At 36.7% G+C, this 25,566-nt stretch overlaps 1 protein-coding gene across 3 annotated transcripts in view; it reads left to right on the forward strand.

Annotated features, from left to right (window-relative positions):
* TUSC3 (tumor suppressor candidate 3) overlaps positions 1-25,566 on the forward strand; it is a 209,636-nt gene that overhangs the window by 66,813 nt on the left and 117,257 nt on the right. For all 3 annotated transcript variants that reach the window (XM_025394121.1, XM_025394122.1, XM_025394123.1), the window contains exon 2: positions 5,699-5,868. In XM_025394121.1, the coding sequence (XP_025249906.1) occupies positions 5,699-5,868 (170 nt within the window). The remainder of the gene's footprint in view (positions 1-5,698; positions 5,869-25,566) is intronic.

Genomic DNA, 25,566 nt, shown 5'->3' on the forward strand with positions numbered 1-25,566 from the left:
CCAGGGTGGTCTAACTCCTGACCTTGTGATCCACCTGCATGGGCCTCCCAAAGTGCTAGGATCACAGGCATGAGCCACCGCTTCTGGCCTATATTCCTGTTTTAAAAGCCACAGATTAATATGGATGCCTCCAGCTCCTATCCAGTGTCACAAGATTCATTCTGGCCCTCCCCCTTTCCTTACTTGTGAGTTCTTTTCTGACAGTGATACCAAGCCAGATGTATATTTATTTCTTCAGCTGTGGTGTACTCACAGAGTAATAGAAGTGATAATACATACCTTCCTGAGAAACAAAAATAAATCGAGTATGTTACTTGTCTACAGTTTCTTTTTCTCTTTGGCTTTAAGACTATCCAGCTAAATACTGTTTTCCAAAGTTATGTTTATGTCAGTAATGCAGTCAAGTTCAGTTGTTGAAGTTTGGTTTTCATTTTGGAACCATCCTCCCAACCCTGGCTGATCATTTAAAAATGTGTAAGGCAGAAGTCATTTTTGTGTTGTTTACTGTTGTGTTGTTTAAAGACAGGGATATGTTCTGAGAAATGTGTCATGTGCAAACATCGTAGAGTATGCTTACACAAACCTAGATGGTATAGTTTACTACACACCTAGGCTGTATGGTATAGCTCCTAGGGTGCAAAGTAGTACTGTGCACAGTAGTACTCTACTAAATATTGTAGGCAGTTGTAACACAATAAGAAGTATTTGTGTATCTGACCACGTCTGAATTTAGAAATGGTACAGTAAAAATACAGTATAAAAGATAAAAAATGGTCCACCTGTCTAGCACACTGTCCATGAATGGAACCTTCAGGCTTGGAGGTTGCTCTGGGTGAATCAGTCAGTGAGTGGTGAGTGAGTACGAAGGCCTGGGACGTTACTGTACACTACTGTAAACTCTCTAAACACTGCATGCTTAGGCTGTATTGAAAAATTTTTCTTTGATAATCAATTAACCTTACCCTACTATCACTTTTTTAAAAAGTTTTTAATTTTTTTAACTTTGTGACTCTTGTAATAACTGTTAGCTTAAAATACAAATACATTTTATAGCTGTACAAACTATTTGCTTTATATCCTTATTCTGTAAGCTTTTTTTCTGATTAAAACTTTTTTCTTTATACTTTATTGTTGAAAACTGAGACACAAACACATACATTAGCCTAGGCCTACACAGGGTCAGGATTATCAATATCACTATCTTCCACCTCCACATCTTGTCCCACTGGGGGGCCTTCAGGTGCAATAACAGTTACGGAACTGTCATTTCCTAGGTTAACATTCTCTTCTGGACACCTCATAAAGGACCTGCCTGAGGCTGTTTTACAGTTAATTTTAGGAAACAAATGAGAAGAAGTACAGTCTAAAGATAAAAAGTATAGTAAATACGTAAAACCAGTAGCAAAGTTGTTTGTCATTATCAAGTATTATATACTCTACGTAATCCCATGTGCTATATTTTCATATGTCTGGCAGCCAGTAGGTTTGTTTACACCAGCATCACCACAAACACAGGAGTAATACTGGGTGCTGCAGTGTTACCATGGCTACCCATCATTATTAGGCGGTAAGAATTTTTCAGCCCCATTCTAATCTTCTGGGACCATCTTTGTGTATGGAGTCAGTTGTTAAGTGATTAATGTCACTATGCGACACATGACTATATTTCTGTGGGTTTTGGCAAATGCAGTCATGGCTCTACCACTAGTCACGAGTCGGAACACTTCCATTATCCTATATGCTGTGTTTTGGAAGAAATTATTACAAGTTGTTTGATACTTAAAATTCAAAGAAAAATCTTTTCGTGGATTTTACTGATATTCTAGTCTAGTTTAAGGGAGAAATGTGTTTGAATAATCAGGCAGTTGGGATACTAAGAATAGGAGAGAGATTTCAGTTCTTCCTTTCACTATGATTTGAAATTTATTGCTGTTCCAGAGCATGGATTTGTTTTTCTAGCTTTTAAATAATTGATATTTTTCATGTAATAGATTGAGACTTTTAAAAGAAAAATAATTCACAAAATGTAATCAAATACATTATATGCTCTTAAAATGCTACTTTTCTCAGTTATAATTGCTCTCTGCTCTTCCTAGTTTACCCTATAAGCAAAAAGAAAACAATTTAGAAATGACAAAATTTTATCCTAGTTTTAACATTGATTAGTCTGGAAAGAGTTTTATTCCGTATACTTTTTTTTTTTTGAGACAGAGTATGGCTCTGTCGCCCAGGCTGGAGTGCAGTGGCGCGATCTTGGCTCACTGCAAGCTCCGCCTCCCGGGTTCACGCCATTCTCCTGCCTCAGCCTCTCAAGTAGCTGAGACTACAGGCGCCTGCCACCGTGCCTGGCTAATTTTTTGTATTTTTTGTTTGTTTGTTTTTTCAGTAGAGACAGGGATTCACTGTGTTAGCCAGGATGGTCTTGATCTCCTGACCTCGTGATCTGCCTGCCTCAGCCTCCCAAAGTGTTGGGATTACAGACGTGAGCCACTGTGCCTGGCCTATTCCGTATACTTTTTAATCTCTTGTATAGGACAGATTATATTTATGAATAGATCAAGGATAAAGGACGAGATATAATTAGTAACAAAGAAAATCAGAGTGTTCAGAATTGTGAAAAAAATGGCTCAATTTTGTCAGAAATAACAGTGCAAGGCTCAGGCATGAGAATCCCTTGAACCCTGGAGCTGGAGGTTGCAGTTTGCTGAGATTGCACCATTGCACTCCAGCCTGGGTAACAGAGGGAGACTGTTTCAGAAACAAACAAACAAACTGCAAATTAAAATAAGATACCATTTTTGATTAATTTGGAAGTGTGTGTGCATATGTGTATACCATAAAGAGATACAGAAAATAAATAAGAATGAATACCCTAATCTGGTGAGGGTATAGTGAATCTCACACTGTAATATGTTAATAGATTGCAGATAACGTTAGAATTTCACACTGATACAGTGTTTGTAAGGAAGTGTAGTCACGGTAATGAAAAATACCAATTTGTCAAGATTGATGCAAAATGATGGGACTAATAGGCATTTTCTTTAAAAGTTTTTTGCAGAATATTTGTAATGGGAAAATTACATATAGTTGGAATTCTACATTTTTCAAGATGTGATTGTGTAAAAGTTATATTTTACATTGATTTTTTAATATTAAACATGACTGTGTGCCCTGAAATCTGTAGTACAGTGGTTCTCAATATTTAGAAAAATGACATATTTATATTTGCCTAATTCTGAAGGAATATAGTATGATAACTAGAAGTGTAGTACAAAAAGGAGTTCAGTTAAGCCAAGTTAAGAGTATGCATTCTTGTGTTTTGTTTATTTTTTAAAGGCACTTGTAACTTACCCAGTCCTTTGTTGTTTAAATAAGAAATATTCCTCTGTGAGGAATTTTCATTTGTGATCAGCCTCGTAAATGAGTTTCATACTACCTTGAACGTGGGAAGCATGGGAAACAGGAGTACCAGACTCAGAAATCTCATTCCTTTCAGCATCCATGAAACTGGGGCTGGCTTCTTTGATTACGTAAAAGTAAAGTGAAATCTTTGACCCTTTGCAGTTATGTACTGTTTTCATAGGTACATATTTGGTATAAATGGGATTTTTAAATAAGAAAAACAGTAAGATTATTGTAGAAATTCAAAGAGTATTAAAAGAGTGTGTGTGGTGTGTGTCTGTGTGTGAGAGTGTGTTGTGCCTGTATTTAATGAGAAAAGTATAAAATACTGAGGTAACTCGTAGGTAAGTAACTTTGTTAGACCAATTCTCTTCTACCCTCATTAGTGGATTACCCTGCTTGATTTCCACTCTTTTCATAGAGGGTCACAGTCTCTAAATATTTAAAAAGTAAATATTTGTATAGTTTTTATCTTATTATTTTAAAATGTTTTCAAGGCTCAAAAGAATTTATATAGTGAGTTAGTTCATTGCATGTATTGGTAAGTATTGGAGACTTTAAATCTTATTAAATATATAACAGTTTTCTGTAAAGCAAATACTATTAAATTATGCTTAACATGGAAAACAACCTCACTTTGCTTCTCAAAGTTAAAACTAAGAACAATTAGGAGAAGTCCTTGTGTGTCATTTTCTATTGTTTTTGGTGTATTGATGAGGCAGAGAAGTAAGTTTTCATTTTCAGTTTAATGAGGTTATTATTTTACTTTGGAAATATATATATATAAAATACACATAAATATATGTAAAAATATGTAATACATATAAAGTACATTTCCAAAGCTATGTATATATATTTAACTCAGACTGCAAATATATATATAGATTTATCTATATAATTTATATAAATTATATATAAATCTGTATATTTATATATAAATCTAACTAAATGCAAGTAATCTGTTTTGAGGTTAAGATCAATTTCAGTTGATGCCCTTTGGTTGTGGCAAAATTGTGTCTTAAAAAAACAAACACAGCCAAGTCATTAACTATTATTTTTCTTTTTCATACAGTTAGCATGCATGCATATCTGAATGTTCTGTCTCTGCCAGTTACTATGCTCTTTGGCCAAGTTACTTTCGTTTCCTTCCTCCCTTCCATTTCTTTCCATTTATCTTTCCTGTTCAGGTGGGTGCAAAGCACTGCAACAAGTCTTTTACCTTAACTCAGGATAAGATGTCTACCTTGCCTTCTCTCTCCTTGGTGTGTATATGCCCAGTCTCTGTGAGCCACTTCTCCTTTTTCGCTTGAGAGGAGAGGGGAAAGAGATTGCTTTTCTCTCTGATTTCTAGAGTAGAGCTTGGTTAAATGGCACAGTTCAAGCCTTTCTCTCCTGGTACTAGCTTGGTTTTAAAATGGCAGGGAATTTCTTTTTCTTGTAGGAGTACAATGTTGTAGAGTTGTTAACTTCTCAGACTTGTTCAAGTAAAATGAATGATCTAAAGATAAGAGCCTTTTTTTTTTTCGGTAGAGACAAGGTCTTGCTGTGTTGCCCAAGCTTATCTTGAACTCCTTGGGCTCAAGTGATCCTCCCACCTTGGTCTTCCAAAGTGCTAGGATTAGAGGTGTGAGCCACCATTCCCAGCCTATAAGAGCCTTCTGTACAGAAGCTACAGTGCTATCTCCTCCCAAACTTCCCTAGGAGCAGAATATTACTAGTAGCCCAGCTCCACCTGTGCTGTCTCCCAGTTACTGTGCCTCCCAGACTAGCCGCCATACTGACTTTTACCAGAGTAGATCCGTTTTTCCTATTTTTGACTTTAAGTAGAATCATACAACACTCTTTTGTGTATAGTTTCAGCTTTGTATTTGTAGGGGTGGTTGTGAGATGGTAGTTTTTGTTGTTTTGTTTTCCTTTTGCTGTGATGTTTGGCTAGAGAAGAGTAGAGCAGTTATTATTTTGTTTTATTGGGCTTCCCCTTTCTTTGGCTTTTGGATAGCAAGAGCTAACTTTTCTTGAGCGCTTTTTTTTTTTTTTTTTTAAATGTCTTCCCCTATTGGCATTCTTGGATTGCTGACTTCTCTATCAACTGGTGTGGGATATATAAGGCCAAAAGAAAACCCAACGTTAGAAAAATATGTGTCTTTTCTGTCTTTCTGGGAGCAGAAATATGGTGTTACTTTTCTATAAACTTGGATATCATTAGGAAAAAGAAAAAACATTTTATGCATTTATATGAAATTCAAACAAAAGGACTTTAATTCTTTTAAATGTAAATTTCTGTGTTTAATTGCAGAATCTTTTAGCTGAAAAAGTAGAGCAGCTGATGGAATGGAGTTCCAGACGCTCAATCTTCCGAATGAATGGTGATAAATTCCGAAAATTTATAAAGGCACCACCTCGAAACTATTCCATGATTGTTATGTTCACTGCTCTTCAGCCTCAGCGGCAGTGTTCTGTGTGCAGGTAATTTATGTATTTAAAAAATATTAAAAACTATTATCCATGGTTTACATATGTATTTTTAATGTTCATTTGAAGATAAATATATGTAAGATAATAAAATAGTTGTTTAATAGTCAAATATAACTATGTGCATTTAAAAATGAGCTGAAAAATCAGTGTATTTTAGAAAATGATATGGATAGGCTAATATTCTTTTATTGTGGGCATGTAAAATATTTATTGACCAGTTGCACATATAGTCATAAAACTGCTTTATCATGTTTATATCCTGCAGGTTACCTTGTAGGTCATTCAGTTATAGCTATGCTTAATGAAGTAGCCCCCTTAAATATAATCAATTTTTAATTTTTAATAGCACTCACTTTTACCTAGCATAAGTATAGCATAAGTAAAGTATAAATACTTGTCCAAAAGTATGCAATAAACACTTTTTTAAATGGAAATTTTTATTTTGAGATAATTGTAGGTACACATCTTTTACCCAGTTTCCTCCAGTGGTAACCTGTTACAAAACTATAGTACAAATTCTCAAGTAGGGTATTGGCATTGATACAGACAAATGCGGAACAGCTCTATTACTGCAGGAATACTTCTTGCCATTTAAAGTCACACCCACCCTCCATTGTACTTCTTACCTGTTGAATTTGACCTCTGACCTCTGGCAGTCACTAATCTGTTCTCCATTTCTATAATTTTGTCATTTCAAGAATCTTATGTAAATGGAATTATATAGTATGTGACCTTTTGGGTTTGGCTTTTAAAAATTTGCCGTAATTCCCTAAAAAAAAGTCCAAGTTGTTATATTTCTCAGTAATTAATTTTTCAAATTACTGACTAATATTCCATTATATGGATGTACTGCAGTTTATTTAACGATTCATTTGTTAAAGGACATCTGGCTTGTATTGTAGAATGGTATGAATTTCCAAGGGGCATCTGTTAAGTAACTGTGGTAGAGAAGTGGTCTTGAGATCTGTTGTTACTGAGCCAGGAGAGCTCTGTAATCCGTATGATAGTGGGCAGAGTGGACCAAAGAGATCTCAGGGTGACAACTAAGATGAAAAGGCAAAGAGGAGTTTCCACAAATATTTTTCAAGAAAAACTATTCAAATTATATTTCTGAGTAATAAATGAAGCCTCAGAGGGAGTTGTAGATGCACTGAGAAAGGCACCCTGTCATTTGCGGCCATCTTTTTTTTTTTTTGTTCTCACCTGAATTACTCCTCCTGAGTCCTTCTGTGTCGTGTACGTTTGGACCACTTCTGTAACACTGCCGTAATCTTTATAATTGTATAGGATCTTTGAAGAGTTCATAGTTACAATTTAAAAATCATAGGACTTTCCTTTGTCAGACTTCCTTGCTTTTTTCTTTTCTTTAAAAAAAAAAGTGAAATTTTCTTCTAGAGTTAGCTTGCATTTAGATTCTTCAGTTGATTTTCCTTGCTTAAAGGCTGGTGAATGAGCTGTTGGCTTCCTTGTAAGCCCTTTTAGCAGATAATTCTGCTCTTCCTTCACACAGTCAGTTTATTCACAAATTTTGGAATTCAATTCTCACCTCCCTCAGTGCTAACATCAAACTCCTCGGCCAAATAAAGTTGTTAATTAAGACTACTCGATATAATTCTCACCTCCCTTAAGTGTTAACTCCAAACTTTTTTAAAAATCAAATTATACTGTAGGGAATATTCTTCATAATTGCTAACTCTTTTAGATGTATTCTTCTACAAAATTGCTCATCTCTTCCAGGGTTTATTACAAATTCTGAGAACGAAATATCCTCATCGAAGGATATTACTATGGATCAGGAGGCTTAAGAAGAAAATTCAGTGGAAGGGAAATAAAAAAACTTATGTAGAATCAAGCAAGTTGCTTGTATAACAGAAGTTTTGGTGATGTGTTGAAGATTAATATATAACTGGACTCCAGTTAAATGAAAAATTGGTAAATTACAAAATATTTTGAGAAGAATGATGAATAACTTATTATAGTGATGTATTAACCAACATCCATTCTGCCCCAACAAAATAAAATTATTGTTTATTTTGTGTGAACTATTGGGGACACTGTGTTAAGTCATTTATATATACAGTATATATATAGATATATATATACAATCTTACGTGATTCTCATTGTGAGAGTTAGATATGAACAAAACTCGTCTTATAGATGAGAATGTTAAAGCTGAGAGGTTATAATTTTTCTAAAGTGACACAGCTAATAGCTGTTCAGGGTTGGGATTTGTGACTCCAGAGCTGTTAGAATTTAATGCTTTTCTTAAGTGCACATGTTCATTATTGTCCCTATTCTGTAAACTGTAATTGTATCTTGTTTTTGTGTTCCTAACCAAGATTATTAGTGTTTTAGGGCAGTGATCCCTCTGCCAGCATATCCTAAACTTGTATGATCATGAAAAGCTTTGATTCAGGGGTGTGTCTCATGATGGGGACTGGTGAATTGAATACAGCTGGCTAAAATCATGTGGAAAAGAGCGTATCACCCTTTTGTTTCATTACAGAGAGGTCACACCTCTCATGGGTTTAGAGTGTGAAATTAACAGATAAGGTGAAACTTGGGTATAGATAAAATTACCCTTGTATATCACTTAAAGCACTTGTAAGTATATGACTTTATTTGGGTTTGGTACTACAACCCTTATAATTTCCTCTTACCTTTGATAATATTTCTTCATGGTCCTTCATTTTTAAGTTTCCTTTATTTACTTGACTATGTGAACAAGGTATTTCACCTCTTTGTCAAGACTGGGGAACTGTCATGCCATTCACATGTTCTTTTTCTGGTTTGGCTAACATGAGACATGTTTCATTCTTGAGTGAATCATGACCAGTTTGGTATAAATGATGCCCTCAAGTTATTGCTGAGCTATGTAGTTTAATTTTCTTATATTTTATATTGAAGGCATATGATACAACTTCACTGTGTTAACTTTCTTTTTAGGTGTCTCTTCTTCAGACAGGATAATCCCAACATTTTTTTACTGTTTACAACAAACATTCATTATATATGTGACATTGTAGCATTCCTTGAATTCTTTTCTATGTTCTATATTTTTTCCATTTAAAGTCCAGCTGTAGTCTCTTCATCTTTTTAATTTCAAGCTTACAGAAAATTGAAACTAGTACAGTGGACACCTGTGCTACCCTTTACAAAGATTCACTAATTATTAATGTTTTGCCACTTTGCATTTTGCTCTAAGTATAGGTAAAAAAAAATAAGTCAAATATTACCAAAAAACTACCTATGAGTTACATACATCATGGAATATTGTCCCTAAATACTTCAGTAATACATCTCTTGAGTTTAAGACTGTTGTGTGTGTGTGTGTGTGTGTGTGTTTTTTAAAGACCCAGTCTTGCTGTGTCACCCAGGCTGGAGTGCAGTGGCGCGATCATGGCTCACTGCAACCTCCGCCTCCCTGGTTCAGGTGATTCTTCTGCCTCAACCTCCCAAGTAGCTGGGAGTACAGGCACCTGCCACCATGCCCCACTAATTTTTTTTTGTATTTTTAGTAGAGATGGGGTTTCACCATGTTGGCCAGCTGGTCTTGAACTCCTGACCTCGTGATCTGCCTGCCTTAGCCTCCCAAAGTGCTAGGATTACAGGCGTGAGCCACCGCGCCCGACTAAAGCTATTCTTCTATAATTAGAACACCATTATAACTTTTAAGTAAATTAGTATTAGTTCAATGATAAAACCTTACTACATAGTTTAAATTTTACATTTGTCTCCAAAATGTCTTTTATTTCCTTCCCCTACCCCCATGCCATGTGATACCCATTCGAGGTTCATCTGTTACATTTGATTGTTGCACCTCTTTCTTTTAATCTATAACATTTCCACACTTAAAAAAAAAGTCTGAGTTTTAATGATGTTGACTTTTTTTTTTTCCCTGAGGAATCCAAGCTCCTTGCCTTTTATGGTGTCCCTTGCTCTGGATTTGTCTGATTGTTTCTTCATGATTATATTCAAGGGAAGAGTACTATAGTGGTTAGTTGGAATACCTTTTATGGTATATTATCAGGAGGCCCATAATATTAGCTTGTTCATATACCAGTGCTGAGATTGATCACTTGATTAGGGTGATGGTTGTCAGATCTCTCCACTGTACAAGGATATTGTTTTCACTTGTATTAAGTATTTGGGGAGATAAGTGGCTTGGGAGGAAGGATTCAGGGTGATCATGTGAATATCCTGTTTCTCAGAAGTAATGTTTTACCCAGCACTTGTAGCATTCGTTGATAATCTTTGCCTGAACTTGATATTACATTAGTGATCGTGAAATGGAGATTTTCAAATTCTGTCATTTCTTGTACATTAATTAGTTGTCATTCTTCTGTAAAGGCAAGCTTTGCCAACCTCACTTACCTTTTGTTTTGAGTATTCCAACCAAAAGATTCCTTTCATTCCCTAATCCATTACTAGGATTATTCTTCAGGTTCAAATTGTCCTAAATTTGACCAGTGGGAACCAACTCCTATATCATGGCATATCTCCTTTAGTCTGCTTTCTAGCACAAGATATTCTAAGCTTACTTTGTATGTTATCTGCCGTGGAAATGTAATCAGCAGTGTTTTCAAGGAGCCCTGGTTCCTCTTAGTAGAAAATGATATTTAGAAAGCAAAAGCTTAGCTACATGTACACTTTACTGCTGAGGTAGTGTCATTGCTTTGAGGCCTTTTTAGTGGACAAAGCTAAGAGATACGGTTCTGTGGGGATGTGCTTGTGTATGTAGATGTAGATATGTATTTTAAAATTACGACTTCAATTAGATACGTATTACTGTAGCAGGACATTACATGTTTTCTTCTCTCTTTCCCTCATTCCATACTTTAATCTCCTTGGCCTGAGACATTAATACAGGTGTAGCAGAATCTGTCTTGGTCCATAAAGAAGTCGTCTAGGGTAGTTCTCTCATCCATAACAACTCAGGGAGTTGAAGCTGATGTGAATGCTTCAGTGAGTTGAAGCTGAAGTGGTATTATTGATGACTTCAGTGAAACTTAGTGATAAATTTCTTACCACCTGTTATAGATGGAATTGTTTCTTTCTAAAAAGATATGCTGAAGTCTTAACCCCCAAGTATCCCAGAATGTGGCCTCATTTGAAAATAGGGTAGTTGTAGATGTAATTAGTTAAGATGAGGTGATACTCAGGCAGGGCAGGCCTTTAATCCAATATGACTGATGCTATATCAGTGAAAGAGCGCTTTTTTTTTTTTTTTAAACTAAATTCTATTTTATTACATTGTTATAGACACACAGGGAGAATGCTTTGTGATGGCAGAGGTGGGGAAATGGAATAATTTAGCTGGAAGCCAGGGAATGTCGAGTATTGACAGCCATCACCAGAAGCTAGGAAGAGGCAAGGAAAGATTCTCCCCTTCAGTTTTAAGAGGGAGCATGGCCCTACTGATACCTTGATTTTAGACTTCTAGCCTCCAGAACTATGGGTTTTGTTTTGTTTTAGCCATTCGGTTTGTGATACTTTGTTATGGCCACCCTGCGAAACTAATACACCACCTTTTACCTGTTGGATGATTTTCACCATAGACAAAACATCCCACAGGGGATGCATAAACACAAGTCAGTTATCCCTCTGGGACAGCTCCCCCAGGTATCTGAAGGCCAGCCTCATTTTAGAGAGATCTCTACAGTGATCTGAGGGCTATATGCTTCCATAAACACTTGAAGGTCTCTTATAACCGGTTCCTAGGTATAGTTCATCATACCTAGTGTGGTATTGGAGCAAAGACAAGATAGTATTAAACTTTTGCATGAGAAGTCCAGCCCTGGGAGTGTATGTAGTGCCCTTGTGAAGTTTTGCTTACAATCATTGAGGTCTCACAAACGGGAGCTTCATCATAAGAAACGCAGGTTGGCAGTGCCTTCAATGTAGCCTCTTGGCTGGCTGGTAGACTTTGGTTCCTCCAGCTCAGTTTGATGAAGACATTGTGTCCACAATCCTAGACAGACTGGCAGGGAGTAGTTAGTCCAACCTGTCTTATTGCTATGGCACTAACAGGCCATCCGTTATTCCCTCCTAAGAAAGACTGAGCTATCGCTATGGGAGTGCGGCTGAGAGGAACATGAGAGAAAGGGTAATTGATATTTTGCGTGGAAGCCGGGGTCTTCCATTAACACTTCCATAAATTCCTTCTTAAGATTAAGAAAAATGACAAAGTTAGTTCAGACCCCACTGGTGGAAGATGGCAGATCCAGCAGTTGATAGTTTCAGAGAGCTGCACCAGTATGTTTTTTCATGTGAGGAAGTCTTCAAAGGTGGATCTCAAGGACAGAAGATTTTACTATCCCTCCCTCTCCTTTACCTCCTAGGATCTGAATTTTCATCTTCACATACTAGAATTTTTGCTTGCCCTCATAAAATCAGGGTCTCCATCTGAGTATCTGTAACTTCATCTTTTCTCCAGTTATCCCCTGCTCACACAGACACTATTAGATGTTCATCTGGAGAGTTTTAGTATGAAAGATACAAGGGCCTTTCAGTGAAATTTATAGAGACTGATTACATCCTTCACTTTGGCCTCCGTAGGCCACTGCAGGAGGGCTTAGTGTGTAATACACTCAGCCAAGTGGTCATTATCCTTATTCACTAAGAGCATGTCAGTAAAAGAAGAGAACCCAGTGACTGAACCCAGATTAAATTTGAATTTCCTAAGTCTTTTTTTTTTTTTTTCAAAGCTAGGCTGCCACCCAGGGGATATACTGATTGAGTTTCCTCAAGGTAGCTAGCTGTCAAGTGGGGAAAGGAAGCATTATCCCGGGAATGGTCAGGACAGAATCTTGAATTTCCAAAATAGATCTGAATAATGCCCATGTCTCTTGTATTGATTATTTCTTAGGAAGCAGCCAAGAAGAGATGACCTCTTTCTTGGGATAGATGTGTTGAGTCACCAGACTGCCTTGTTAAGGTGTGTGGACAAAAAGAGGAGAGGAAGTCGAGTCACACATGTTTTCATGGTAATTTTTGAGGTGGCTCAAATGCATGTCACAATGCTGGATGCTAGCAGATGTTAGGGCATGTGGAATGACTGCTGAATACTTTACCTGTTGGCTTATGTTTTGGTGACTTTTGTGGCAAAAGGCACGGTATTATTAGACTGTAAAATAGTCTAGAAAGCCAGAAGTGTGACATACTTTAATTTAAAAATTCATAATGGAATGACTAGAGTTAACTAGCACAATGTACTCCAATACACTGTACTCTCACAGTGAGAGTCTTAATAGTAGCAAGGTGCCAGTGGTAGCCCCAAGAAAAGGACAAAGGCTCATTAAAGTCAGTTTGCTAAGAACAGTTGGGTATGATGCCTTCACTAGCATGGCTCCTGCCCTGCAAGGTAAACAGGCCATTGTTTGATAAGAGTCTCAAGTCTGGTATTCATTGCAGCTTCTGCATAAAGTTCCACTAATGGAGCCAGGTAGCGCTGGTGGTGATCTGGTAAGTGTAAGTTTAATCAGCAGCTTGATTCCCTATGGCTTATCGGATTACGGGTCCTCACTGTGGGCATCTTCGTTAAGTGACCTGTTGGTGACAGCTCGGCCTGTGTGATTTGTTGTCCAGAAGATTGATGTTTCAAAGAGAGGTATCTTTATCTCTTAGTCTGTAGTCTTCCAAGCGGCAGACCATATCGTTAGGCCAGTGGCAATCGTCAGTGCAAATGTAGGAAGATTTGTCAAAGTGGGTCTTGGTCAGGACTGTGAGGACTTGACTGCCTTGAGTTCTGCCACTGAGCAGAACAACCACACCTGCTGTTGGTGTTACATAGCTGTTTCTGAGGGAAATAGCCACAGCAGCCCATCAGACAGCATCAGATTTCAACTTAGCAGAATCATCAGTAACCCAGGCCCAGGCATTTAGGGAACCTCTGTGAACTGAGGGCTCCACTGGGCCATTGACTTTGAGTTGGGTGGCAGAGTTAGGGATAAAGTTTCCCACAAGAGATGGCTGCTGTTTTTTAATGTAAAACTGATGGTTGCACTTTGGGAGGCCGATGCGGGCAGATCACGAGGTCAGGAGATCAAGACCATCTGGCTAACACAGTGAAACCCCGTCTCTACTAAAAATACAAAAAATTAGCCGGGCATGGTGGCGGGCGCCTGTAGTCCCAGCAACTCGGGAGGCTGAGGTGGGAGAATAGCGTGAACCCGGGAGGCGGAGCTTACAGTGAGCCGAGATCGTGCCACTGCACTCCAGCCTGGGCGACAGAGCGAAACTCTGTCTCAAAAAAAAAAAAAAAAAAAAAGGATGGTCAGGTCAGCTGCACTCTGAAATATACCATTTCCACAAGCAAAGACTGGTGGACGCTTCATACTTTAGTCATCAGATCCCAGTAGACCAACCCCAAAATAGAGATATTAGGCATTTATTTGTACTTGGTGGTCATGTCAGGCTGGTGCTGTCCAGAAATCAAATTGGGGTCGGTACGTGGAAGACAACTCATGTTGCCATAGGCATTAGTCAGCACAGTTATCAGTCATGGAGACTGTAGTTTGAAGCAGTCATTAGGTTTGTCTGTCCCCAAAGATACAGGGTGTGGTTTATTGGACATTTGCAGTGTAGCCTGTTGGATTGTTTCATTTTCAGAGGACACTGATTTGTGGGCTGGTCTATATAAATGATGAAGAAGAATGCTCCAGTGGGAGATTAACTTATTTCAGTACCTAAAGAGTTCAGTAAGGTGTTGGGCCTTCTTTTTGGGGGTCAAATCTGAAGAGATAACAGTTTTTCTTTCACTGCTTGAGAAATTGAGTGTTTGTAGTCTGTTCACATAGTCCCAAGAAATTTTATTTGGTGCTGTTGAGATATTGATGCCAATCCAGTTTTCTTACTTTGAATGTGATTTGTTTTTTTGCCTTGCCGGCCAAAGTATATTTTAAATTTTTTCACTGAAGGCTGATAATTTTGCTATACTACGTCTTACATTTGACTATTCTGGGTTGCCTTTTTCAGGAACGCAAATAACTCTTCAATATGTATATAGGGACTTTATTTTTAGAAATGTTATTGTATCGTAGTTTAAAATACCAGTTCTCTTTCATTGTTTTTTCTACCTCAGGGACTCTAATTCTCCATGTTTAATCTTTTAAAATCTGCCTCATTCCCTCTTAAACTTTTATTTTGTTTTTGTTCTCTTACCTGCTTTTAATCCTATTCTTAATGTCCTTTATTTATTTTCAGTCAACTCTATTTTTCTTTGAAGACTTTGTAATGCAGACATCATTTCTACATGGATTCTGTTTTGCTTTTTTGAAACATACTGGTTTCCTGAGTCTTACTAACTGTGATGTAACATCTTTCTGTTTTTTTATTTCCTTCTATTTCTAGTTGTTTAATTTCTGATTTGAGATTTTCTGTCTTCAACTGCTTGTTTAATGATATTTACTTTAGTTTGGAGTATTTTGTTTCAGTTTTCTCTTCATAATTTTGTTTTCAGGGAAATTTTTTATGAGTTGAAGAATTTTGATTCTTTCTGATTTCTTTTTGTAGTAGCCTTGTGTAGATGCTATTGATCATTTGCTGCTTCTTAAAAAATTTTTTTTTCTTTCTTATACCAGACTAGAAACCATAGTTTACATGTGGGTGGTGATGGCTAGACTTTTGGGTGGCCTACTGATTTCTTAATTCTAATATGCCTTCTCCTCATAACGTGAAATAGGTTGAGTTCAGCAGGCTTATTTTTCTCCCCTGCTCACTTCTTCCTCCCTTCTCTTTTTCTTCCTCTCTCCTCCTCCTTGCAGTGGCGTATTCTGATTCTGAGATGATGTATGTTTCCATCGGTCCCTTAATTTCCATGACTTCTCTGTTTCACTGTATTGCCAAGCTACTAATGCATGTCAGCTTCTTCTAAGTTGTCCCCCACTCCCCACAAAGCAGTGCATTCTTAAGACTGCCACGTTTGTTTCTGTATACTTCCAAGCCCCTTTATGTTCCGCAGTAGCCACTGTTCTTCCCCACCATATAGACCTGTTCTCAGTGTTTTCCAATTCAGATGAGATTCTCTCTTTCTTGGGGTGATTCCCACCCCACCCAACCCCCCATATTTCGCCTCTGCTAGGATCTCTCTTACCCGTTTTTCCCCATATAGTCTCCACCTTCCTATTCTTGCATGGATTACTGAAGTTACAGGTGTTCATTTCCTCACTTCCGTTTACATTTATATTCTGTAGGATTCTTTTTATCCCAGTTACTGTATTGGCATTAGTAGTTTTGATTATGCTTTTTGGAGAACTACGTGGTTTTTGGAGTTCTTTGTTATCATTATCCTACAGGAACTCAGTAATTTTCACATACAGTTTTAATCTTAGTAGGAGAAATTGGAATCTGACCATAAAAAAGAAAGTTCTTTGAGGACAAACTATTTGTTTTCTTTTTTTGTGACCTGACAGGGAGTCACTGTTGGAAATTTGGAGACAAGAGTCTCACTCTGTTGCCCATGCTGGAGTGCAGTGGCGTGATCTCAGCTCACTGCAACCTCTCCGCCACCTGGTTTCAAGTGATTCCCCTGCCTCAGTCTCCTGAGTAGCTGGGATTACAGACATGTGCTACCACACCTGGCTAATTTTTGTATTTTTAGTAGAGACAGGGTTTCACCATGTTGGCCAGGCTGGTCTCGACCTCCCGACCTCAAGTGATCCACCCATCTCTGCATCCCAAAGTACTGGGATTACGGGTGTGAGCCACGGTGCCCGGCTAAGGACAAATACTAGCATTACAGTGATGATGATGATCATGTGTAGATACAAGATCACGTGATGTTCAGGGCTTCATTGATGATCATGTGTTGATGCTAGATCACGTGATATTCAGGGCTTTGGACTTTCTGTGTGCTTAGTGGGATGTTATTGAATGAAATGAATGAGAATTTTTTGATATTGATGAAAAACTCATTGAAAAGTTTCTTGATATACAGATACAGGAGTAAATATATAAAACAGTGCTTTATTTCTCTAAAAATGCTTTATTTATATAGGTTATAACTGAAATAAATGAAAAAATGACTTAAAAGTATAATCTTGATAGCTGCACTTAACCATTTAAATTAAAGATAAAACTTTCTGCATTTTTATATCTAGAGCTGCAACAATTATATATAATAAAGTCATAAATTGCAATTAATCTTTGTATTATTTTTAAGCATTTGTCCTTGGTTTCCATGATTTCAGTTTATATTAGTCATTAACATATTAAATGAGATTTACTAGTTTTCATGGTCTCAGACCTTAGTCCTCAAATAATTTCTCTTAGATGCATAAGAATCATTTTGGGTTTTTTTTGGACTCATGAGGATGACTTAGTACAATCCAGTCAATACAAGTAAAACCACTTCAGATATGCCCCTTTCTTGTGATAGGTTGTTGTCTTTGTCACCGTAATACAATGAACAAAATACGATTCTTTTTATTTATCAGAAGATAGTGATTATCATGAGCCCATGCAGAAGAGAGTTAACATAGCAGGCCTGAGATTGTTATCCTTAGAAAGGGGAGCGGAGCTCCCAAATTTGGCCCTTGCCTGTCATGGGAACATGGATTTTGGGACATTTTCTACCACTCCTTAGCTGAGAAGGGTGGTTTACTGTCCCTGAACTGTTTACAAACAATGTGGTTAATGCTGAACACCTGCTTTTTTTGTGTGGCTCTGGAATTTTGCCATCTGCTCTACAGAGGGCATCCATATGACCAACCTTCTTGGGCATTGAATCTGTAATGAAGCTCTCTGGTAGACAACACTTTACATGTGCCACAATAGAATTGATCCTGTGTGACCTGACAGGGAGTCACTGTTGGAAATTTACCTAGTTCACTTCAGACTATACCATGTGCCTTTTCCCTCTGCTGATTTTGCTTTGTGTCCTTTCACTGTAACAAATCTCAACCATGAATGTGACCATGTGCTGATTCCTCTGAGTCCCCTTAGTGAATCACCAAACCTGGTGATGGTATTGGGGACCCCCAACGCAGAACCATTTAATAATTCTGAAATGTTTTCTCCTGGTCTTGGCAAGAAGTTATATATTTAATACTCATTTTAGTTTTTATTTACTTTTTCAGATCTGTAGAATAAGCCTCCCCCATCCCTTAAGAATCTTGAGTAGAACTAGAAATAAAAAGAAACCTTATTTTATAAACTTGTGGGTTTTTACTGTGGAACTGGATACTAGTATGATAATATTATATCAATGCTGGCATATATTTTTGAACCATTTTTATTGAATAGTCACTATGTATAAATACTCTCCTGGATCCTAGGGGAGATGATGGCAAACAAACTGACCTAGCTGCTGCTCTCATTATCTCAGAGTCTAATTCGTAAATGTCATGAAGGGAAAGCACAGAGATTTATGAGAGGATCCTGGTTTTTCCTGTTAATTTGTGTGTTCAAAAAGTTTAGTTAAGGGAGTGATAATTGAAGTGTTAAGTTATACAGAAAGACGAGGAATTCATAAGGCATGTTTATCTGCTCCCGTTTACTAGACATAACTCTTTGCTATGTGTACAGAGTGTGCCATGTGTGCTCTGTAGCTATAAAAAAGTTGGGTTGAGGCTGGGCGCAGTGGCTCACACCTGTAATCCCAGCACTTTGGGAGGCCGAGGTGGGTGGATCATAAGGTCAAGAGATTGAGACCATCCTGGCCAACATGGTGAAACTCCTGTCTCTACTAAAAATACAGAAAATTAGCTGGGTGTGGTGGCATGCACCTGTAGTCCCAGCTACTCGAGAGGCTGAGGCACGAGAATCGCTTGAACCCAGGAGGTGGAGGTTGCAGTGAGCCAAGATCGTGCCACTGCACTCTAGCCTGGTGACAGAGCAAGACTCTCTCTCAAAAAAAAAAAAAAAAAAAAAAAAAAAAANAAAAAAAAAAAAAAAAAGAAGAAGAAAAGGAAAGAAAAGAAAAGCTGCATTGAGAAGAAGGAAGGAATTTCACAGAAATCCTGTATCAAGAGTAAGTCTAGTTTATGAAAGGAAATTAAACAAAATTTGGGTCTGGTGCAGAGAGTGAGAGGGGAAGAAACTAGAAGTAAGGTCTGCGAATGCAAATAGTCAATGAATTTTAAGCTAGATGCTGAACACCCCAAGGTTTGCATACCCATTTGCCATTTACTAGAGTCTTTGTTATGCCTCATGTTTTTAACCTCATGAGAACTCTTGAGAGAGATTACTAGTATTGTCATGCTAAAAGGGGGAAATAAACAAAGTATTTGTGACTTTCTCAAGTTTATACATTATAAAGTGGAAAGCCAGTCCACAAGTCCCGATTTTCAGAATTCATGTGTTATCTGTGTTCTTTCTACTTGGCCACATCATAATAATGAGTGTAGTATTACATTGTTTGGAAGTCATGTGAAAAGTGTTACGGTTTTTTTATGTGTATCTAAAGGCCTTAACAAAAATCAAACCCAGACAGAAAGAGACACAAGGAAATTTTTGGAAGTGATGGAAATGTTTATGAACTTGACTTGAGTGTATACTTATGTCTACACTCACCAAATTGTACCCATTGTATACATTAATCGTGTGGGTTTTTTCCTATACCAGTTATACCTTAGTGAAGCTAGGGGAAAAGAATAGTCCAAGAGCATTCCTTCAGTGTTTAGCGTAAGACATTCCTATGGTGGGCTGGCAGTTCATTAATAAAATTAGAGATGCCTGGAACCGTATCACTGGGTAGAAAAGTTGCTTGTAATTTTGTAGTATCAGAAGATAGATCTCTCTCTATATAATATATAATTCATATACTCAGTTAACTGGTTAATCAGTCGTCCAAGTAATAGTAGTCCAATTATTTTAAAAAAGTATGTGAATCTCTATGCCTTTTGTTCAGTTTTGCTGAGAATCTAAAACTCCTCTAAAAATAATCTATTAAAAATAATTTTGATGAAAGAAAAGTTAAAAAAATGAAGATAAGTATGTATAAATACACGAAAGGATTCCTGGCACACACTAAACTTCCATGAATGTTTCTTGTGATGGCAGTACTTTCAGTTGACCAGAAAAGACATAATCTCCATCTCTTGTGACACAGTTTCTGTAATCTTATGTCTGCCTTTTTGATTCATTACAATAAAGGTCTTTAAAGTCAGCATATATTCTGTTCTTTACCACATGAAGCTAAAGAATAGACTTACTGGGAAGTCCTGCAGGATTTAAGGTATGAGTTAATGCTTTCCTCATTTTGACTTCTCAGGTTTTACTATATATATATATATGAATTTATTTAACAGATATTTTTTCAGTATCATGATAGTTCCTGGGCATGTTATCATAAACAAGGTTTACATAACTTTGTTGTTTTGTATTTATTATTTAAGATTATAAGTGTTACCATAATGGATTGAAGTATCTTGAGGCAGTGGCCTGTATGTCTTACCTCTTCCAGACATTGAATTAATTCGCCCATTTATTCATTCATTTGTTAATTCTCTGTCATTAGTTGCACAAATATTAAATACATATTATGATCATACATACTAGATAAATGATATGGTTTGGCTGTGTTCCCATACAAATGTCACCTTGAATTGTTCCCATAATCCCCATGTGTTGTGGGAGGGACACAGTGGAAGGTAATTGAATCCTGGGGGCTGTTACCCCCATGTTGTTCTCGTGATAGTGAGTTCTCACATGACCTGATGGCTTTATAAGGGGCTTTTCCCCCTTTCTTTGGCACTCCTTCTTCCTGCCGCCATGTGAAGAAGGTGCCTGGCTTTCCCTTTGCCTTCTGCCATGATCATGTTTACTGAGGCCTCTCCAGCCATGCTGAACTGTGAGTCAGTTAAACCTCTTTCTTTATAAATTACCCTGTCTTGGGTATGTCTTTAGTAGCAGCATGAGAACAGACTAATAGAGTAAGAAAACTTATTAAAGGAACAATGTGTTAATTGATTTCCTTACTATTGTATGACATTCTTCTTGGCATACCACATTTAAGGTTTTATATGTTACTGTTAGTTTTTTTTTAAGGAGAACTAAAATTCCCTAGACTTTCAGAAGCCGAGTGCTAACTATGCATATTGTATACACTTCAACGTATTTTATGTTCATATACACTTTTGCTTTAAAATATGTATTTGGATCACATAGGTTACTATTTTCCAGGGAAAGATCTACTTAGGTCTGATGAAGAAAATGGATGCACAGGAAACAGCTTTAAGAAGCACAACCTCTTTATCTTATGTCTAGTGAATTATTCAGTCAGTTACAATATGGTAGTGAACTGTTGATTTCTCAGCTCTTCAGAGGCCTTGGGTCTATTTAATATATTTCAGTATATTCAGCTGGGCCCTGGTATGTATAGCACAACCAGAGGAGCAGCTGTGTTAGAAATCTTTGTGCAGGGTGTTACCAATTTATTTTTCTTCTCAGGGTACCAGAACCTTAAGTAATAGGTGAGTTCGCTCACTCCAGATCTATGTATATCACTGTCTGTAGAATTTTTTTTATTTGGGGTTTTATTATGGCATAAGTGCAATTCATTTTACATATATAACTATAAAGACATACAATGGTATTTTCATATGAATCTGCTATAAGAAGTTTGATTAACATTAAAAAGAGAAGCTATGCTTCTTAAAACAGCTCTTTAAAAATTATATTCATCATGGGAAATATATTAAATATGTAGAACTGTAGATGAGATAATTCTTTTTAGTTTTACATAACCTTTTAAAAAGCATTATAACATAAAAAATTGTAGCATTTAGATTAAGTGATTTTTTTCCCCATAATAAAATATGGAGAAGATTTAATATAACACATTTAACAGAACAGTACCCTGCAGTTATTGCTTAAGCCTTCCTGTATCCTTTTGACGCAGCGTGACTGCCCTCTTCAGGTTGCATAAGTATATATTAGAATTAACGGCATTCCCTACATTTGTGAAGTTAGGCCTTTACTATTACTATAAGTACTACAACAAAATATTTTTTAGATAATAGTGTTGGAAATGTGGTTATTTTAGTTAAGTGCTTGGAGTATTTGTGGTTTTTAACTTCCAATTTCAGATGGTAGTGAGGTCAGAAGTGTGCTTATTGTTAGCACACGTAATGTCTCATTTCGCTCATCAGTCCAGGCTGACAGAAACATAGCAAGGATCCTCTGAATGTCTTTATCTGTCATTAGTTAGGTTTTCTCTGTCCCCTATTAAACGTTAAGAAGTTGGGATATGGAGGGCACATAAGGGAATGGGGTAAGCACCGGGTCTTTGTTATTGGGGCACATTTTTTTTTTTCTAATGAATCTTTTGTACTCTGAAGAGATATCGTTAATATTAAAATACATGTTCCTCGGGCTCATTTATTTATTTTAAATGACATACAGATCTGTTTAGTGATCTATTTCTACTGAATTACACACAGCAGAAAAAAGCCCCCATTTGCCTTGTCAGTGTTAAATTTTCTGTAAGCATTGTACTTGAGTCAAGAAAATGTAATTTGTAGGCCGGGCGCGGTGGCTCAAGCCTGTAATCCCAGCACTTTGGGAGGCCGAGACGGGCGGATCACGACGTCAGGAGATCGAGACCATCCTGGCTAACACGGTGAAACCCTGTCTCTACTAAAAATACAAAAAACTAGCCGGGCGAGGTGGCGGGCGTCTGTAGTCCCAGCTACTCGGGAGGCTGAGGCAGGAGAATGGCGTGAACCCGGGAGGGTGGAGCTTGCAGTGAGCTGAGATCCGGCCACTGCACTCCAGCCTGGGCGACAGAGTGAGACTCCGTCTCAAAAAAAAAAAAAAAAAAAAGAAAATGTAATTTGTTTTGGCTCCTGTGGAATTCTTTATTCTAGCCAGAGCTATTCCTAAGTATATTGTCTAGAAAATGTTGCTGGATGCTATGGCCTGCTAGGTTGCAGTGGAGAATTTATGTGAAATAGTTTACGTCTTCATTTACATAATATTTTAATAGCCTCATATGTTTTCCCAGCCAGGCCATTATAGTAACATTGAAAGTGGTTTCCAAACCTTCATTTTCTTCTCCTCCAATGTATCATACGTAACGTTGTGAGATACAGCATTCTGAAATAGTATTTTGCATAGTCTTCTTTCAGAAACACTTGTTTACTATTTACAGAATAAAAGCAGTGTCCTATTTATCTTTCTACCACTTCCAGTCTTTATTGTCTAACCTGAAACTTACATTCTATTACTTGAACACAGAATACGCATTCCAGACAGGGTAGTCTTTGTTTATACTGTGTCTGTTACCTTGCTTTTCTGTCCCTGCCTTTCTTGCTTATTCTAAGTGTAGTCCTTCCAGACATACCACCATTATTTTCCAGTTTTTTTTTTTTACATTCATACTTTGTTGAACTGTTCCAGCTCACTATGATCTCATCCTCCTCTGTATGCTATATAGCACCTACAATCTGCATTCCTCTTTGAAATATATATACTTTATTTATGTACTAGAGTGCATATCTATTCTTTCCTCTAACCTCTTAAAGGTGGAGACTGTGAGGTATACGTCTTTATTATTGCAGCACATATGAAAATGTTGAGTATCAGTTTCACTGATGACTAAGATCTGGATTCTACATTTGTTGTGAAATTGTCGTTACTAACAAGATATCACATGATGATGTAGTCACTGTAACCTTTGAATCATGAACATTATTCCTTTGACAAACAACATATGTTTGTGATAGTACAGATTTAAAATTTCATTTTTTCTTCCCCTCAACACCATAACTAGAGTAAAAGAAATTTGCCTTAAAAGAGACATTATCCAGTGACATAAATCTGACTAAATGAGTTGTAGTAGACTCTCTAGAATTCAGAAATTCTAATGTGGTAAACTTAGCTTTAGGGTATTTATGATATAGTGACTGGTTATGAAACTGTATTATTCATCATCAGTATCATTATACCTTTATTAAATGCAGCTTCTGTACTAGATCCTAGCCATTGGACAATATATAATAAGAACAGCTATGCGTAAAATCAGTAGTGCTACACAGTCGCTGAGAATTTCTGTTTCAGATAGTTGCATCAACAAGTATTGTAGGTTTAGAGATTTGAAGTGACTTCCAAAGGAGGGACAGTTTTTGAGCAAACTTCTGAAAGAAGGGAGGACATTCTAAGTGAAGTCTTTCATGCACGTGGTTAAGAATGGACATAGTATGTTCATGAAACAGACTCTTTGAGTGTGGTATTTTTTTTATAAAGACATAGATTATGTAAGTTGTGGTTAAGGTGTGGAGGATTTTGACTTTTATTCTTTTATTCTTCCTGTTGTCTTCATTACGTAGGTAGTGGGGAACATTTTTGGATTTTAGAGCAGAGGCTGGAATCTACAAATTGGTTATTGGGAAATGAAATCTGAAAAAGTAGAGTAATATGGAGTACAGAGTTCGAAGGCAAATTGAATTCATGCTCTTTGACTCCCCATTACTTTATCACATTTTATTTTTTAATTTTTTCTTAATTGCATTTTAGTATTCAATACTTGTATTATGTTAAAAGTTTTCAGATTGTAGTACTGTTCAAATTTAACCCTCTTAAAACATAATATTTTAATGAAAACAATGTTATGTGCTTCTCGTTTATAAAAAAGAACTACAAAAGAGGACCTTGCACTCATCTGATTTGCACATAGGTAGGCTAGGCCAGAGATGATCACTGTTACTGCTTTGTGATTTTTTTCTTCTGTTGTTTTTTAAAAATAGCTCTAAATGTTATTCTTATAACAACATTTTATACAGTAAACTTATCTTTACATTCTTGTTATGATAGATGAAGATTTAACTAATCTCACCTTTCATTGCTTTTTTTTCTTCTTTTATTTATCATTGTAACACTAAATAACATCTTTGTGTTTTTTGTTCATTATCTATAGATGATGTTTTTTGATTCCCTCATTTGTGATATGAAGATTAGCACGCATATTCTTCCCCATCACCTCTTCTTCTTCTCTTTTACCTACCAAATTCTGTTGGCTATCCTTCTATACTGTCGTAGTTTATATTATGTACATTCCATACTGTAACCATAATTATTACATCTGTGTTCTCTGTATAGGTTGATTTAGAAAGTTAAAAGGGAATAAACAGCACTTACATTATTATTTCTGCATAAACAGCATCAATGGCAAAGTAGTAGGTTATTATGATTCCTTTTCTGTAGCGCCATTGTTTATAACCCCTGAGCTGCACAAAATATTATATTTAAATAATCTTTCTAATCAGTTGATCAAAATTATGATACATTTTAGTAAGCTGCATATTTGGACCTTGTCTCTTATTTTTTTTGTTTTTGTTTTTATTTTTCCTGTTGTGGGAATAAATACAGTTTTCTTACTATAGATTTAATATGTTGTAGCTCTTTCTGATTCTAATGATTATCCTTAGAATCTATTCTTTTCATCTTGAAGTCTAAAATTCCTGTTCTAGTTTGTATTGGTTGCATCATAGCTTCACAGACTACAGCTTCTTTATACCTTCTCCGCATGCTACCCCAATGCATTTCTAGTTGCCCTTTTTCCTCTCTTATAGTGCTCTATCATAGTATTAAGTTTTCTTAGTTTCTCATTCATACTACCTTTTCTATCAATTATATTTTAAGTTAATTTTCTAAGAATGTGGGGGTAAATTTTAGATTGCTTACATTTCCGTGAACATGTTTATTTCAAATTTATTTATTTGTCTCAACGTGCAATTCTAAATAGAAAA

The sequence above is a fragment of the Theropithecus gelada genome, chromosome 8, assembly GCF_003255815.1.
Source record: "Theropithecus gelada isolate Dixy chromosome 8, Tgel_1.0, whole genome shotgun sequence".
Taxonomy (NCBI): domain Eukaryota; kingdom Metazoa; phylum Chordata; class Mammalia; order Primates; family Cercopithecidae; genus Theropithecus; species Theropithecus gelada.